The following is a 17137-nucleotide window of genomic DNA, read 5'->3' as shown; positions in this document are numbered from 1 at the left end:
GATGTGATGGTTAATAGTGGGTATGAGTGCCATATTGGTTCTGTATAGATTTGTACATATTTCATTATGTTTTTTCATTATTATTGTTTCATGAAAGCTATGTAGTTTAGTTTCCAACCTGCAAGTCTCTCTCCCTTAATCTCTTAAGGGGATGGGAGAAGAATTAATAAAGCTAATTAATTAATAAGCTGGGCTTAGTTGCCAGCCCAGCATTAAACTTTGACACACAGTCTATATGTTTTTGATGCACCATTTCAGATCAAGTATTTTGGATTCTTGAGTTCAGTGTTTTTTATGTATTATTTGGACTACTGGGAAAAAAGTCACAAGTATATGGAAAAATGTCACCTTAGCCAAGTAACACTGAATCTGGTAATGACTGCCCAGGTGGGAGGTAGATTAAATAAGAAACTATTACATTTAAACAAAGTCAATTTGTGCAAATGCTTAATCCATAGCTTTACTGTTGAGGGGCCCTAAACACCAGACTAAACCTGTGAGGCTTTCTGAAACACATCCTTGGAGATCTTAACTTCCTTTTGTTTTCTGCATTATTTATTAATGTATTCTTAAAGTGCCTGGCATATAGTTGTCCTTTCCCTCTGAAATCTGAAGGGAATTTCAGAAACCTTAATTGTATTCGGTGTGAGACTAAACTTAAAAACTGCAATTAATAAAGCTTAATTGTATTCAGTGTGAGACTAAACTTAAAAGCTGAAATTAATATTTTTTTGTTGTTGTTCTTGCATTCTGCATTCTTGATATGGCATGTGTATGTTATTTCTCACTCCCAAACCCTTCTACCTCAGGAATTTTCATTTGTCTTTAGTTACTTGGTTACTTTGGTTTGGTCAGTCTTTTTTCTTGCCTGGGTGTGTTGATCAGTAGCTCCTTTCTCTTTCAGGGAAACCTGTATTACCACCATCCCTTGCTTCTAGTCAGCCCATGTGACTTGAGGTTTAGTATTTAAATATCAGTGCTTTTTGGATCTTAATTCCACAACTGCTGATATATGATTCCTTTAGTAGTGGGTTATAGGCCTTTCCTGGTTGTTTTTTCTGTTTTGTTTTGTTTTTTTTCAAGACCATGGAGCAGATCCTCCTGAAGGCTCTGCTCAGTCATACAGATAACAAGGGGGTGATTGGTGACAGCCAACAAGGCTTCACTAAGGGCAAGTCCTGCCTGACTGATGTGGTGGCCTTTTAGGATGGGGTCAGAGCCTCAATGGACAAAGGCAGAGCAATAGAGATCATCTGCCTGGACCTGTGCAAAGCATTCAACACAACATTCTGATCTCTGAACTGTACAATACAGATTTGATGGATGGACCACTTATAGGATAAGGAACTGGCTGGATGGTCACACATAAAGAGTCATGATTGGTGGCTGTGTCCAAACAGAGATGTGTGACGAGTGGTGTTCCTCAAGAGTTGGAACTCAGACCAGTGCTGTTTAACATCTGTCAGTGGAACTGAATGCAGTCTCAGCAAGTTTGCTTATGACATTGAAAGTGTGGTGAAATCAACACGCTGGAGGGACAGGATGCCATCCAGATGGACCCTCACAGGCTTGAGAAGTGGGCTCATGCAAACTGCATGAAGTTCAACAAGGCCAAGTGCAAGGTTGTGCACCTGGGTTGAGGCAATCCCGTGCACAAATACAGGTTGGTAGGAGAAAGGATTGAGAACAGCTCTGAGGAGAGGGACTTAGGGGTGGTGGTGGACCACAAGCTTAACCTGAGCTGTTAATGTGTGCCTGCAGTCCAGAAAGCCAACTCTGTCCTGGGCTGCATTAAAAGAAGCACAGACAGCAGGTTGAGGGGGTGATTCTTCCCCTCTGCTTTGTCTTGTGACACCCCACCTGGAGTACTGTGTCCAGTTCTGGGGTCCCCAGAAAAAGGAGGACACAGAACTCTTTGAGAATGTCTAGAGGAGAGCTACAAAAATGATCAGAGGGCTGGAGCACCTCCCCTGTGAATATAGAATGATGAGGTTGGAGTTGTTCAGCTTAGTGAAGAGGAGGCTCTGAGGTGACCTTATAGTGTCTTTCCAGTATTTCAGGGGGCCTACAAGAAAACTAGGATGTAGGGTGTGTAATGAAGAGAAATTATTTCAAACTTGAAGAGGGCAATAGACATCAGGAAGTAATTCTGTAATATGAGGGTGGTGAGACACTGGAACAGGTCACCCATGTAAGTTGTGGCGGTTCCTCTCCCTGGAAGTGTCGAAGGCCAGATCGGGTGGGTTTTTGGAACTAGGTGGACTTTAAGTCTCCTTCCAACAGGAGCCATTATTTGATTCTGTCAGATTGCCTATCTGAAATCTGTCATTACCTCATCATTATTTGTTTGTTGTGTTGTTTTGATTGGTAGGTTGGGTTTTTTTTTTTTGTTACTGGTGTTTTTCTTCCACAAGGATCTGAATTAATGGCTACAGGCGCTTCTGTGAGTTTTGAGAATAAAGTGGTTTTCTTAAATGGGGTGTTGTGGTTAGGAGTTTAATCAGAACAGAGACTGAGTTCATCAATTAGCTAGACTGAGTTCATCAATTAGCTAGTCTTCATCAGATGAAAACCTTGCTTAATTTAAATGGAAGCTGTATGTTTAAGAAATACATTATAGATAAGCAGAGAGGTTTTTGTTATAAAGGTTATTTTCTTCAGCTGTATAAGACTAACTTGTTATGTGGTCACCTGGAGAGGTCTGGTTGGCAATCCTTAACACATTCTGAGATTAGTTTTCATTCAAATCCAGTTAGTGATTTGAAAGATAAAATGAAAGCATGCATACAAAATCTGAGGGAAGAATTTTAGGCTGTAGCACAGTAATGGAAGTAAATGGAAATAAAAATAAAAGGTATAGAGGAATAGCAAATAGAAAACACAAGATTTGGAAAATGTGCTTTACTATAATCAATTTAACATACCATCAAGGAAACAGCTTTAAATAGATGATAATTTTGGAGACTTTTTAAAGCCTGCTTCTCTAAAGATACTATTTTATTTACACACTGTTTTATTTTACATGAATGCACTTATCTGCCTTGAAAGCCTTCAGCACACAGGAATAGTTGGAAAAACTATAGATTATTAATGCAGACAGTTTTAGGATAAATTTTGCTTCTGTTTTGTATGATTTAATAAATTGTCTTTTATTAAGCTAATAAGAAAAGTCTGATAAAACTCATACAACTTTGGTGTTCAGTTTAGTTTAGGGTGCTTTGAATTCAGTTGTTTTTTTGTTTGGTTGGTTGTTTTGTTTTTTTTTTAGAACAGTTTTAGTGGTGTAGTGCTGTATGGATCACATTGTCTACTGTTGAGGGAAAGATTGTTGGTTTTCTACTGTACTCCAAAAAAGCTAGAAGAATGGTTTTTTTAAGCCACATGAAGAGAATTGTGTATTGTGATAAATTAATTTTGCTTCAAGGACCACGATTATCATTCTGTGTTAAGTGGCTGGACAGCCTGCATATTTGCGTAAGTGTTAAGGCTTGTAACAGAGGGAATAAGATCTACCAACATAACATGTCAGTGAAGTTGTAATTTAATTGCCAGTATCCTGGGGAGTTAGAGAAAGCAGAGATTTCCTTTTAACCAAATCTTATTTAAGAGACATACGTTCAGTCTTCAAGTCGACCAATACAGAAAAGCACGCCTTATAGTACATTTGACAGTATGATCTATTTTGTAAGGACGCAGAACTCCTATGCCTAAGGCTGAATTGTAATGTATTTTCATTTTAGAAAAAATCAACAATGTATTGCTAGTAGAACTAGCTACTGTGAGGAGTACTTGTGCTTCTGTAGGCTTTCTAGAAACAGCTGTATGTGTAGAGAAGCTCAAGACAGATTTTGCAGTACTTAGATGCTGTTAAAAACAGCATGAGAAGGAGATGCTGAATTGCTGAAAAATTGGGCTACATGTTCAGTGCATTCCTCAAAACTGGAATATTTGGCCTGTAAAAGGGTATTGAAGTATTTTTAATGGTAGTAGTTTTGTTGTCACAGGTAGAAAAGGCATGTTAATTGTGATAAAGTATACTGCTGGAAATAAGAAAACTAAACCTGACAGCTGTTACTACACTGAAAAAGTAGTTATTTTTTGATTGTCTCTTGTGAAAAGGAAACTGCATCCCCTGTGTACATGGAAGAGGAAGAAATTTCCTGTAGATACACAACTAATAACCTGAGTTACTTTGACTTTAGCAATAAAATATAACTTTTTGCTCTTTGTCTAGAAATTTTGGCTGCTACTCATCCTGTATACCTCAGGGTTGTCCCTTGCTTAATGTATGCAACATGCTTATCTCTTGTGTGTAATAATTACGTTTTGTGTTTAGTTATAGAGGGTAAAGTTCTTTCTGGGTTTAGAGCTGTTCTGCCATAAGGTGAAGAGGTCACTTGAAATAAACAGTATAGTTCTTTCTCTTGCTGCACACAGTAGTGCATGCATGGATACACATATTTGAAATTCATTCTGACCAATGCTTGTTTCATTAGCTTTTTTCCCAAGTGTTTGCTCCTGAATAGTGAGGAAAGTCAACTATTTCCAGTTGTATGTTCGCTCATCAAGCAAGAAAGTCTGGTGAAGTGAAGGCTAGTAAAGTATTTGGCAGAACTTTGTTTTTTAACAATATTAAATAATTTTTGTCCATTTGCAGATTTTGATAAAGTTACTTAGTTTAGACTGTTAAGGAAATTTTAAAAATGCTTTCAAATCCATGCTGCTGCTTTTGTTCTCAAAGTTGTGGCTTGTAATATAAGATCAAGTATATGAGCTGTTGAGTTTTATGTATTGTAATTGAAAACATTTTGCATTTAAAGTACTGAGGCAATGGTTTGGGCAGCTTACCTGTTTTACTGCTAGAAAAATAAGAAATTGCAGTCTACTTGTTTATTTATGTACCCTGCATTTTGCTGTTGGCTGATTGACTCAAGTGGAAATGATTTATGACTTGACAAATATCAGTCAGAAGTTTTCTGTCAGATGTTGTTTGTTAATGAAGATTCAGTACTTCACTGCAGTGAGTTTATGAACTAAGAGCTGCCAATATTTTAGAAAGCTTACTCATATTTAGATTTTCAATAAGGTACTAGCTGAAGAACTAAGTTTCTGCTATAGGGTTTTCAGTAATTTGGATGGCCTAAATAATTTAATTGTAAATGGGAGACCATTAGTTGAAAGGTGGAAAGGGACCACTGGTTCTAAAACTTTGTGGAGAAACACCTATCTTCTAATAAAATGGTGGAAAGAATGTGTAGGAGTTGCTCACAATACATTGGTTTCAGAGTAGGGAATAAAAATTGTTCTCTTTTGGACTTTAGCATTTTGGACTGCTGGGATAATACGGTTGGGAAATGCTTCTAAAGAGGACAAGAATTTTGAGACTGGCGCTGTGAGTCTGAATGTGGTTCTGTTTACTCTGGAAGCTGGTCAGGGCAAACTAAAAGACAGAACAGAACTGAGCTGCTCCCCCCAACACTCCCAGGGCAAGATGGAAAGGGGAGTGAGGAGTAAGGAAGAGACTTCAAGGTTGGAGGTTAAAACTTGAACATGTTCACTAGACAACAGAAGTATTATTAAGACATGGGATAGTAATGAAAACTATACAAGTAAGTACATACAAAACTTTATTCCAATGGTCATTGCTATAAGTGTCCAGAAGTCCCTTGTGGCAGAACAGACTCAGTAAAAGGGGCCAGCGCTCTTTGTAGCAACTGATGGAGTAAGATCCTGTGGAGCATGTGGTGAGCTGAAGACTAAAGAGCACAAGCCTCTCTCGTAAGAATGTCTGTTAAAAAAGCAAATGGAGGGAGGAAGGAAGGAAGGATGAATGGGAAAGGGTGGATGTTCTACCTCCTGGATTTCATAGGGTATGACAGCAAATGGGAGGGAATACTCACCCCTCTCTGTTATGTCCCCCTGAGTCCCCTAGGCTTCTAAACAATACTGTCTCTCTAGGTCTTTGTATTAATACTATATAATTGGCCTGTTCCCCCTCAAACTATAACAGAGCTACTTTGTGTTCAGATTGGGCTTTCTTGCAAAGGTGGCCAAGAAGACAAATAGCATCCTGACTTGGATCAGAAATAGTGTGGTCAGTGGGACTAGGGAATTGATTGTACCGCTTTAGCTGGGACTAGTGATGCTGCACCTCAAGTACTGTGAGTTCTGAGCCCCTACTACATGCAGGAAGTTGAAGCATTGGAGTGTGTACATAGGAGGGCAGCGAAAGCTCATAAAAGGTCTAGAGTACATGCCTTATGAGGAGTGTCTGAGGACAGTGGTGATGTTTAGTTGTGAGAAAAGGAGGCTGAGGGGAGACTTTATGGCTCTCTACGATTTTGTGAAAGGTTGGTCTCCTTTCCAAAGTAACAAGTGATAAGCCAAAAGGAAGTAGACTCAGGCTGCACTGGCTTAGATTGGGTATTAGGAAAAATTTCTTCATTGATAGGCTTGTCCGGCACTGAAACCAGGGATGCAGTCAAGTAACCAAGTTATTTAAAAGATGCATTTTAAAGGTGCTTAAGGATGTAGTTTGTGATGTAGTGGTGGGCTTGGCAGTGCTAGGTTAACAGGTGGTCGTCATGGTCTTTAAGGCATTTTCCAACCTAAATAACTTTATGAATTGTGTTTGACTGCACAAGTTCAGCATCTCTTACTCTGGATGTTCTTTGTGATTCTTTAAGCTCTTTGTAGTGAAATTCTAATAAAACTTCAGTCAGAATAGCTTAATTGTCTTAGTGATGGTACAACTAGGAAAAATAGCGTTACTTTTTTTTTGCAAAAAGCAGCTGTGATCTTGATTATAGAGGTGAAACTGAAGAGTATTAAGCATATATACATATCTTTGATACAGACAGTATGCTGCTTTTTGGAAAAAATGTCTGCTGAACTGCTAATGAAAAGCTTGAGCTCTGAACAGATTAGCACTGAGTAGTTCCTTTTCATGTATACTTAGCAAATAATTACTGGTGTTTGGAAGCCTCACTTTGTAAATCCCCATGTATATTTTCTTTTTGTCCATCATATGAATTAGTTAAGATTGAAAGTGTAATTCAGTAATGTCATTTTTTGTGCTGCTGCTGAAGTAGAACATGAAACTTTCTTTTCTTAGTATTCTGTGCTGTTTTATGCTTTTTTCTTTAATGGCTTTGTTACTGACTGAAATGCAGAGCTTTTCAGAGGTGTTGGCTAAAAGTTACTTCTGATAAATAGTCCTCACTAAGAAGAGGCTTAGCTCACCTCTATTACAATTCTTATCCATGTACTTAAATGCCATGTAGAATAAAAGCTTTCAAAAAAACTTAAAAGTAATTTGGAAGCCTTCTTTAACTTAGCAAGCAGTGGCTATATGCAAAAAAGTTGACTTTAACTTTGATTATTTCCAGGGTTTAGTTTCTGAATTATACTTTAACGTAATTTTTAAATAAGGTTCAAATATTTTAGATTGTTTTCAGGATATACTGAACTGTACAGTGCTTCTTAGCTGTGTGTTTATTTTGTGTATTCTTTCAGATGATGCTTTTTATTACTTAAGTATTGCACTATGTTTCATGACGAATTTCAGAATCATCATGAATTATCATAGTCTGCCCCTAGAATTCGAGTGAACATGTGTGCTACTTTGTCTTTAGCAGAAACTGTACAGTATTTCAGTCATACTCTCAACAACAGTCACTTGAACAAGACAGCCCATCAACAAGAGAGCTTGCACAAATTTCAGATTATTTCAGCTTTCTGATGAGTAATATACAGTTGCATCCCTATAACATTGTAGTGTGAGAGTAACTTAAAATTTTGTCTTTGTACATGCGTATAGAATCACAGAGTGCTTTGTCTTGGAAGGGACCTTTATAGATCATCTGCTCCAGCCCTACTGCAATAAGCAAGGATATTTTACGAGATCAGGTTCCTCAGAGTCGCATCTATCATGCATTTGCGTTTCTATGATTGCATATATGCACACACAGTTGCATGCCAGTGCTGCTAGAATCTTCATGGTTGTAGACAAACAACACGTCTGTGGGTAAAGTTCAGAGGCTGTCATAGAGGAGAACTGGTAGTACTTATTTGATTTGGGGTATTTCAGCTCAAATCTATAGTTGAAATGTATTTCTCTTTGTGGTTCTGATCTGTCAATCACTTATATTCAGAGTTTACATACGTTACAGTCACCAGATATTACTACCAGCACAAGATCTCAGTGATAGAATAAACAAATGTTCTCATAACCAATATGCTGGCTGAGCCTGTGGGATACTTCAAAACAAATTTGGGATTTGAGTGTTTGAGTTCTTATACCATAGTAAAGAGTTTGGGGTTTATTAGGGAAAAAGAAAAGAAAAAAAAAAGTGGTATTAGAAACTTGTTATTAGGGAACATATTTTTATTTTATTTTTATTTATATGTTTTAACATTAAAAGTGCATTTAGGGAGAGGGCTGTGGAAGACGTGCATGCAATGATCCTTTCTCTTGATATGGTAAGAATTATGGAGTCCAAATAGTATACATGGTTCATCCAATCTGTTAATGCTGAAACCATGGTAGTGCTTCAGCTGAAACATACACCAGCAGTTCCAAGCAATGGAAATCAAAATGGTACTTACCAGAGTTTCTTTTCCCTTGATTATCCCCTAATGATACCCTGAATACTGTCAGGATATGCAGGAAAGCAACAAGGATGTCCAAAACTCTCTTAGAATTAAATGTAGCAAGGAATGTAAAAGAGATTAAGAATGGCTTCTTTGTACAGCAGCAGTAAAAGGAAGGACGAACTGGGGTAATGTGGGCCTGGTGCTGAATGACATGGGAGCCCTGGTACCAGAGGATTCAGGGAAGGCAGAGCTAGTGAATGCCTTCTTTGCTTCAGGCTGTGATGCTACGACCAGCCTTTGGGAACCCCAGGCCCTGGAAGTAAGAGAGAAATCCTGAAGGAAGGAAGACTTCACAGGTCAGAGGATTGGGTTAGAGATCGTTTGGGTAGACTGAATATAAAACAATCCATGGGCCCCAATGGGATGCACCCATGAGTGCTGAGAGAGCGTGGTGGTATTTTTGCTCTACCACTCTCCCATCATTTTTGAAAAATCATGGAAAAGAGGAGAGATGTCTGAGGACTGCAGGAATGACACTGTCAATCCAGTTTTTAAAAAGGGCGAGAAGAAAGATGTAGCAACTACAAATCAGTTAGTCTCACCCACATCCCTGGAGAGATAATGGAGAAGCTCATTTTCCAGGTAATATCTAAACACATGGAAGAAAAGGTCAGGAGTAGCCAGAATGGATTCACTAGATTACATGGGAAAGAATGTTTGACTTCTATGATGGTGTGACTGTATGGGTATATGCATGGAGAGTGGTGGATGTTGTCTACTTTGATTTTAGCAAGGCTTTTGACACTGTTGCCCTGAAAGCTCAGAAAGTGTTGGTTTGAAGAATGGAAAACGAAATGGACTGAGAACTGATTAGACAATAGAGCTCAGAGGGTCATGATCAACAGTTCAGAGTCTGGTTAGAGACTCCTGATGGTCCCAGGAGTTAGTACTGGGTACAGTCTTATTCAGCAACGTCATCATTGATCGCTATGAGGCGACAAGAGTATAGCCTCAGCAAGCTTGCTGATACACAAAACTGGGAAGATTTGCTGATACACCAGAAGGCTGTGCTGCCATTTAGAGATCTGGACAGACTGGAGAGCTGGGCAAAGGGCAACCTAATGAGATTCAACAAGGATAAAAGTGTAGAGTTCTGCACCAGGGGAGGAAGGATACCATGAACCAGAACAGATAAGGGGTTGACCTGCTGGAAAGCTACTCGGAGGAGAAGGACCTTAGAGTACTGGGGAACAGCAGGTTATTTATGGGACAGCAGTGTGCCCTTGTGGCCAGAAAGGTCAGTGGCATGCTCAGGTGCATTAAGAAGAGAGTGTCCAGCAGATCAAGGGAGGGTCTCCTCCCCCTCTACTCTGCCTTAGTGAGACCACGTCTGGTGTATTGTGTTCAGTTCTGGGCTCCCCTGTTCCATGTGGGACAGGGATATAGTAGAGAGAGTCCAGGGGAGGGCTATGAGCATGATCGGATGACTGGAACATCTGTCATATGAGGAACCACAGAGAGACCTGGGACTGTTTAGTCTAGAGAAGAGAAGACAGAGAGGGAATCTTACTAATGTTCACAAATACCTGAAGGGTGAGTGTCAAGAAGGGGACAGACTTTTCAGTGATTCCCTGTCGTAGGATGAAGGGCACCATATGTAAACTGGAACACAGGAAGTTCCACCTCAATATGAGGAAAAACTTTTTCAATATGAGGCTGACAGAACGCTTGAACAGGCTGCCCAGAGGGGAGGTGAAGTCTCTCCGTAGTGACTTTCAAGATTTGTCTGGATGTATTTTTGTTACCTGCCTTAGATCCTGCTGCTTTGGCAGAGGGAGTCTGATCCTAAGAGGTCCCTTACAACCCCTACCATTCTGTGATCCATTTTATTTTGGAATGACTCCTTCTATTGAACAGTCTTGTGTGTTATGCTGGTCCTCTGCTGTACAGCTAGTAGTGCAAACTTTGAGCAATGTTTCAGATATCAAAGCAAAAATGCTGGAATCCACCAGGTGGTGCCAGAAGGCTTGCTCACTGGTCTGTCTGAAAGCTGAGAAGGAAGGTGCAGACCTGTAGTTAGCATGAGAGGGTGTATAACCAGAATTGAGAGTTTTGTGTCAAATACCAGCAACACATGCTCTCACTCTGCCTCTTCCAAATTGTAACCCCTAAAGTAATGTGTCAGCGATTGTTTTGATACTGCTTCTTTCTTTGTTTACCATAACAAGATTTATATATGCTGTTTAGGAGTGAAGCATTTAACTTAAACCTATTGATTATCATAGCTATGGTTTTGTGCTACTAGCATCCGCTTCCATGGATAGCAGCTTTCACTAGAATGCAGTAAACAGCATTGTGCTGTGTGTTACAGTGAAATGCATATAATTTGATGGAAAGCAAGCATTAAAGTGAAACTGAAAAGATAGATGGTTATTTTAGATGGCTACACTTACTTTCATTATTTAAAATCTGATACAAAAACATTGTAACACTTCCAAAAAACTAAGTTTGTTGCAAGCGCTAAGCTGGTTTACAATGAAAACTGCAGGATGTGCTCATGCTGGGTTTTTTTCTCTTTTTGCTATTATAATGAAAAAAACAATTTTGTCTGAGGATTGTGTCTTCCTCTGCATTCTGATAGTATGTTTTCACCATTCCTATTAAAATAGGTGTGATTCGTAACTTGTAGGGCTTGTGGTTTTAGTCCTACTCTTTTGTCAAACTCTCAAAATAACTAAAACACTAATGGACAAAGTAGTAATCTAATTTTCAAATTGGTTTGTTTGTTCTTTTGTTTTTTTTAAAAGTGTACTGTTACCTGTGAACATTTGTAGAAACAAACAAGCAAATCACCTTGGCTGGTGGGTAGTTGCAGTAATAAGTGAAAAGAATGTGTGTCCTTAAGTGAAACCTGCAGCAGTATCCTGGTGACGGATACTGTCAGGTGTTAAAGGAATCAGTGCCTAATTGGTCGACAGTGGCACTTCTCCAAAAGTTACTGGCATTCTGTAAAGACTAGTGTAACTTGTTTTTAATATGTCAGCTTGGATACAGAAAAGCTGCTTCTGTAGTTTTTGCTGTATCTGCTGCTGTCAGCAGAAAGAAATACTGAAAAGTTTATTGTTCTGTGCATCATCTTAAATACATCCAAATAAGTAGTTTCTGCTTTTCCTTAACAGTATAGCTTCTTGCTAGTGAGTATGTAGCAAGATGAATGTTAAAAACTTTTCTGCTTCTGTGTGGAATATGACATTCTTTGAAGCGTGTCAGGTTTTGACGTAAGAAAGTGTTAGCAAATAAACTGTGACTAAAAGGATTAGGAAGTAATTTTCCTTTTTCTTTTTTTTTTTAAGATTTGTGGCATAGTAAGGACTGGCGACATGCTGTAAGAAAACTTAACTGGTAGAAAACCATAGCTTTTGTGATGTTAGTTATCTTTGTGAACATAGCTACTTAACAACCAGTGACATTATAATATCATATATTACTCTTTTTTTCGCCATGAATTAGAAATTTTGGGGTGGGGAAAATTATGTAATACAGGTTTTATGAAATATTTACACATTCTTGAACAGGTCAGTGGCTTACTGCATGATGATATGCTAGTTTCTAAACCTTTGAAGGATTGCCACAGTTTTTGGTTGAGGAAGGATGCTGGTTTGTATTTTTTGCAGGTTTGGGAGTTTTTTGTTGGTTTTGTTGGGCAGTTTTTGAGCAGAATAATATAACACTAGATTACAGTTGATGCTCAACTAACAGATTTTCAGGAGATAAAAATTGGATTTCTTTGGTATACTACTGCAGAGGACAGTATGGTAGCATATCACAGCAGTACTCAGAATCCAATTAGGGTTAGGGTGTAGAAGTGCATTTTAATCTATAGTGAAATATTTCGGTTTTAGTAGAAAAAATTAGTTCTTATGCTGTGTTCTAGTAAAGTAGGCAAGCTAATTGCTTCCTATTGCATTGCTAAGTGCTTTTTAAAAGTTGGCTGTTGTTGCCATGGTATAATTCATCACTGTTGTGTGGACACTAGCAGATTTCAGGAAGAGGTGAAATATGGTAAAACTAGTAAGCTTCTGTAAACAAATTTAAGTTTAACTTCACAAATTTTTACAAATTTCTGTCTGTGCACATCTTAAGTTAGCTCTTACAAACATAGTATGGGTCTTCCCAAAAACTGCAAATTACTGAATGTTTGTCTTCCTGTTGTTGTTTTTCCTTAAGAGTACTATTCATCTGTGTGGTGCTAATGTTCGGGAAGTTGATGGATGCGATTGATAGAAGAATTGGCAAGTGTTGTTAGGTGTAAATGCATTTTTATGCATAGCAATTTTACTATATCTCAAGGCATGTCCTTGTATGTTCCTTTGTTCAGTAAGGCACAAGCATAAGGTACACTTTTTCTCTCAGTTGGACCACTAGTTACAGACATTCTTCTGCTTTCATCTGCTGCATGAAAATGCACAGCAGGTTCCAAACCTGAAATAAACGAGAGAAGGCAAGGATGTCATTTGACAGATTGCAGAGAACATGATTCCAGCAATGACATTGCTTAAGGAAATGACGCTAAAAGGATGATGTGACCTCACTTGTCTTAGCTATGTGCAGCATTGAAGTAATGGATTAGTATGGATACACGTTTCATGTTCAAAAACATTAGTCTGAAATAAGTTAACCTGTAATACTTCAGATTTTCAGGTAATCACACATCTCTAATTAAATCCAGAAAAAGACTTCAAAAAGTTGTCTTCAGTTATCTTTGTCATGTAGAAGAATTTAATGAGTTTTAGGAATCTGTGGTGATCTTAGGTGTAGAGAGTTACCAGAACTTCTACAGATCTTCTATGACTTGCTCAACAAGTTGGTGGCTTGAGCAGTCATTGCAGTGGAATCAGTGCTTATGATACCTTTTATATGATGGATTTTTTAAACAGCCTTTTCTTTAGCTTCTGTGAAGCAAAGTTACTCTGCTCTGTGAGTGTGAGAGCATTGTATTTCTAATAAAAGGCAATAGTCGATTTGTGCTTCACCTCTGGCGGAAGTAGCATGGTTTCTTCTAAGTAAACATTCTTCCCTGTACTGACTTCAGTGGCTTTCCTTTCTGTATGCATTTGACTTTGGTATCATATGGAACTGGACTGTGTTAATGGGGGAAAAGTAGCATCCCTAGTGTTTATTTTGCTATATTCTTGTCTGTATGCCCTCTGCTGCTGGAGTAACAACATGAAGGAACTTCCTGTTGAGTATTATAAAAAAAAAAGTTAGTTAATGCTTATGTTAGCCCAGTCTCAAATCAAACTATTCATACTTTACCTGTTTTGTTTTTCAGACTACTATAATTGTGCATCTTCTACATTTGAGGAAGGAAAAATTCACGATTGAATGGTGGATTAATAGGTTAGCTATCTTCTTCCAAAAGTAAGAAGATACCCTGGGTGTTGGGAAGAACTGGATTTTCACCCTAGTCCAGCAGCTTTGCTGCTCACATAAACACAGATGAATGAAGACCCCATTTGGAAAATCACCAGGTCAGCGGTCCAGAGCTGATGCAGGTAAGGTGTTTTTGTGAGTGGTTTTGGGTTTGTTTTTTGTTTGGTTTTTGTTTCACTGGGTAAGAAGTGTTCCTGCTTTACAGAATTTTTTTTTTAGACATGTTAGTGGCTTTATGAAATTGTTATCACTGCTGTTTTAAAATATTTATTTCTGTTACAGAAGGTGAATAATTGAAAAGGTAGAAATTAATTTAGCAGTACAGATGAACATAAGTAGTGTTTAATACAAGGCATGTAAATGAATTTTAAAAAGGAACAAAATAAATGTAAACTACACTGATATATTCAAAAGTAGTGGAAACTAAACAAATTTACTCACTAGCAAGTATAACCTTAGAGTGAAACTCTTCATGGTTTCATTAAACGTGATCAGTCTAATAACTGTCACAGAGAAAACTACAAAACTTCAGATATTGTTCATACTTTGTGTGCTCTCTAAACTGAAATAGGTTAACTGAAGTTTTTCAAAAGCAGATTTCTTATTCAAAGAAATGAAACATATGAGTAAGCATTCATCCTCTTACATTTAATAAGGCATACTCAAAGTTTTGCATTTTGAAAGAATAATGGATCTTAGTCTTGTGTACTCTGTAGTAAGGATTATTATCAGAGGCAAAAGAAGCATCAAGTGAGCAGTGAAGAACTGTTCTGTAAATTGATATTTGGTCTTGTATAAATTAAGCTAGACTGGCTTCGTCTGTACATTCTGCCTGGACTAGAGCCTTTGGCCAGAGGCTGTCCAGTTCAGTTGAGAGGGCTTAAAACTAGGGGTGCTGGGGTAGGGATTCCTCGATTTACTCCACACCCACTGTGTTGAGGACAGACCTAGTAACAGATGCCATGGGCCTGGAAGAGAATGACAGGACAAAAAGAAAGTGTATGTACTGATCGCCCTGCCAGTGAGGCTGCTTTGAAGGGAGCACATCTTAGATGCCTCTGTGTGAATTCAGGAAGCATGGGGAATAAACAAGATGAGTTGCGCATATCTGCCTGCAGGGCTGTGGTGTTGCTGGTATCACAGAGATGTGATGGGACAGCTTCTATGATTGGAGAGTGGGAATGGCTGAGTATAAACTGTTTAGGAAGGACAAAAGAGGAGGAGATGTCTCCCTCTACATCAGTGACCAGCTGGTGTCCATGGAGCTCCACTAGGGTATGTATAAGAAACTGACAGAGACCCTGTTGGTCATGATTAAAGGGAAGTCAGGGGCAAGCAATATCGTAATGTGAGTCTGCTACAGGCCACCCAGCCAGGGTGAGCAAGTGAATGAGGCCCTCTTAAGACAGATAAAAAAGCTGCTTCATACTTGTAAGCTTTGGTTCTTACGGGGGACTTTAATCACCCCAACATCCGGTAGACAGACAACAGAGCAAAGCACCAGCTCTCCAGGAAGTTTCTGGGGTGCATTGATTATGATTTCTTCCTCCAAGTGGTAGAGGAACCAACCAGAAAAGGTGCTTTGCTAAACCTCACACTCACCAACAGAGATGGGCTGGTTAGCAACATAAAACTTAATGGGAGACGAGGCTGCAGTGAACATGAGGCTGTAGAGTTCAAGACTTTAGGGCAGTGAGGAAAGTGCAAAGTCAGCTGACAGCACTTAATTTTAAAAGGGCAGACTTTAATCTCTTCAAAGATCTGCTTGGTAAGATAAAATGGGAAAAAACCCTTCCCGTTCCAGGAAGGGAGCCCAGAAAAGGTGGTCCACATTCAGTGATACATGACAAGGACCAATGTCAATGTGTCCCAGTGAAGAGGAAGGCAGGCAGGAGTGCCAGGAGGCCAGAGGTAAGAGGAGATATGGAATTATCAGATATTTATTTCTTTATTGTAGATACGCATTAAGAAAGTGCGGGAGGCAGCCATAGTTAGGCACTCTGCAATGGAGTTTGGGTGTGGAACTATTAAAGGCAGCTATTGAGCAAAAAGGACAAAGTTTGTTTATCACAATAGTAATTTGATAGTGGTTTGAATTCCTCCTTTAACAAAAAAAGATCAAAGAAGAATAATTGAGTTCATCAGAGTTTGTAAAGTTTTTCTTTTTTTTTGATGGCCGTAAAAGTGATGGCTTTGCAATGTGATATAAAGTACTATTATAGAAAGTTAGCTGTTTGGGATGTTTTTTAACAAAACCTAGAATCCTAGCTGTCTCTCGGATCATGTACTGGCTACAAAAGCTATCTGTAGGTATAGGTAAGTTAGTGCTTGTGTTAGGTGTTCATATAGGCCAATGTGATAACTGTTAAATTCAGTGCATTACCAAAACTTTTCATATGTGATTATTTCTTCCCTTTGTAGAGACTCATGAGTGACATTACAGGTGTAACGAATGCTTGTGTGAAAACAGGAATTTTCTTCAGTCCTGTATGCATGCCAACAGAGGAAATGCTTTCATTTACTGTGAAGCAGGTGTAAACAAAGGAGTACATTTGATTTAAATATCTAGGCTTTCTGAAATATGGAAAGCATACTTCATAGTTCCACCCTGAGAAATAAAGAGTAAGATTGCAGATGCAGAGAAGAAGGAAAACTAGACTTCACAAAAATGTGTAGCTACAGCCTCTGAGTTGTCAAAGTATAGGGTCATTTTCTGGAATATAGTTTCGGTAGTCCAGCCAGGTGCTCCCATGCATGTCAGTGTGTCTGTCTTTCGATTCTAGTTCTGTGTCTGTGTCCAGCACAGGGGAATACAGTTTTGTTTTGATTTTTTAATATTATGTATACTATAATCGTTGTAAAATAAGTTGTGATCACCCTTGTGTTAATAATTGACCTTGTTTAGTCTAGTGTTCACCTGTTCAGTGCTGTGAAGTGAAAGGCAATGTTATTGTAGAGTCCTTTGTAGCAGTTATCTGCCAGTACAGAATCCCACCAAACAGCCATATGGTCAGGAACAACTGTAGTGTCTTTATAAGGTCGTTTGAAAATATTATGCTTCTTAGAAAATGAAAGAAGATACATTAAAAGATTGCCCAAACACTTCTAA

At 38.6% G+C, this 17137-nt stretch overlaps 1 protein-coding gene across 6 annotated transcripts in view; it reads left to right on the top strand.

Annotated features, from left to right (window-relative positions):
• SPIN1 (spindlin 1) overlaps positions 1 to 17137 on the top strand; it is a 50138-nt gene that overhangs the window by 12451 nt on the left and 20550 nt on the right. For 4 of the 6 annotated variants that reach the window (XM_071732037.1, XM_071732036.1, XM_071732035.1 and 1 more), the window contains exon 2: positions 13928 to 14150. In XM_071732037.1, coding sequence (XP_071588138.1) covers positions 14099 to 14150 — 52 coding nt within the window. In that variant the 5' untranslated portion in view covers positions 13928 to 14098. Of the gene's footprint in view, positions 1 to 12863; positions 12888 to 13274; positions 13297 to 13927; positions 14151 to 17137 lie in introns of those variants that run through there. The other 2 variants (XM_071732039.1, XM_071732040.1) reach the window with 2 other exon arrangements.

Source organism: Heliangelus exortis, chromosome Z (assembly GCF_036169615.1).
Source record: "Heliangelus exortis chromosome Z, bHelExo1.hap1, whole genome shotgun sequence".
NCBI classification, from domain to species: domain Eukaryota; kingdom Metazoa; phylum Chordata; class Aves; order Apodiformes; family Trochilidae; genus Heliangelus; species Heliangelus exortis.
This window is presented reverse-complemented; position numbering and strand designations above follow the sequence as displayed.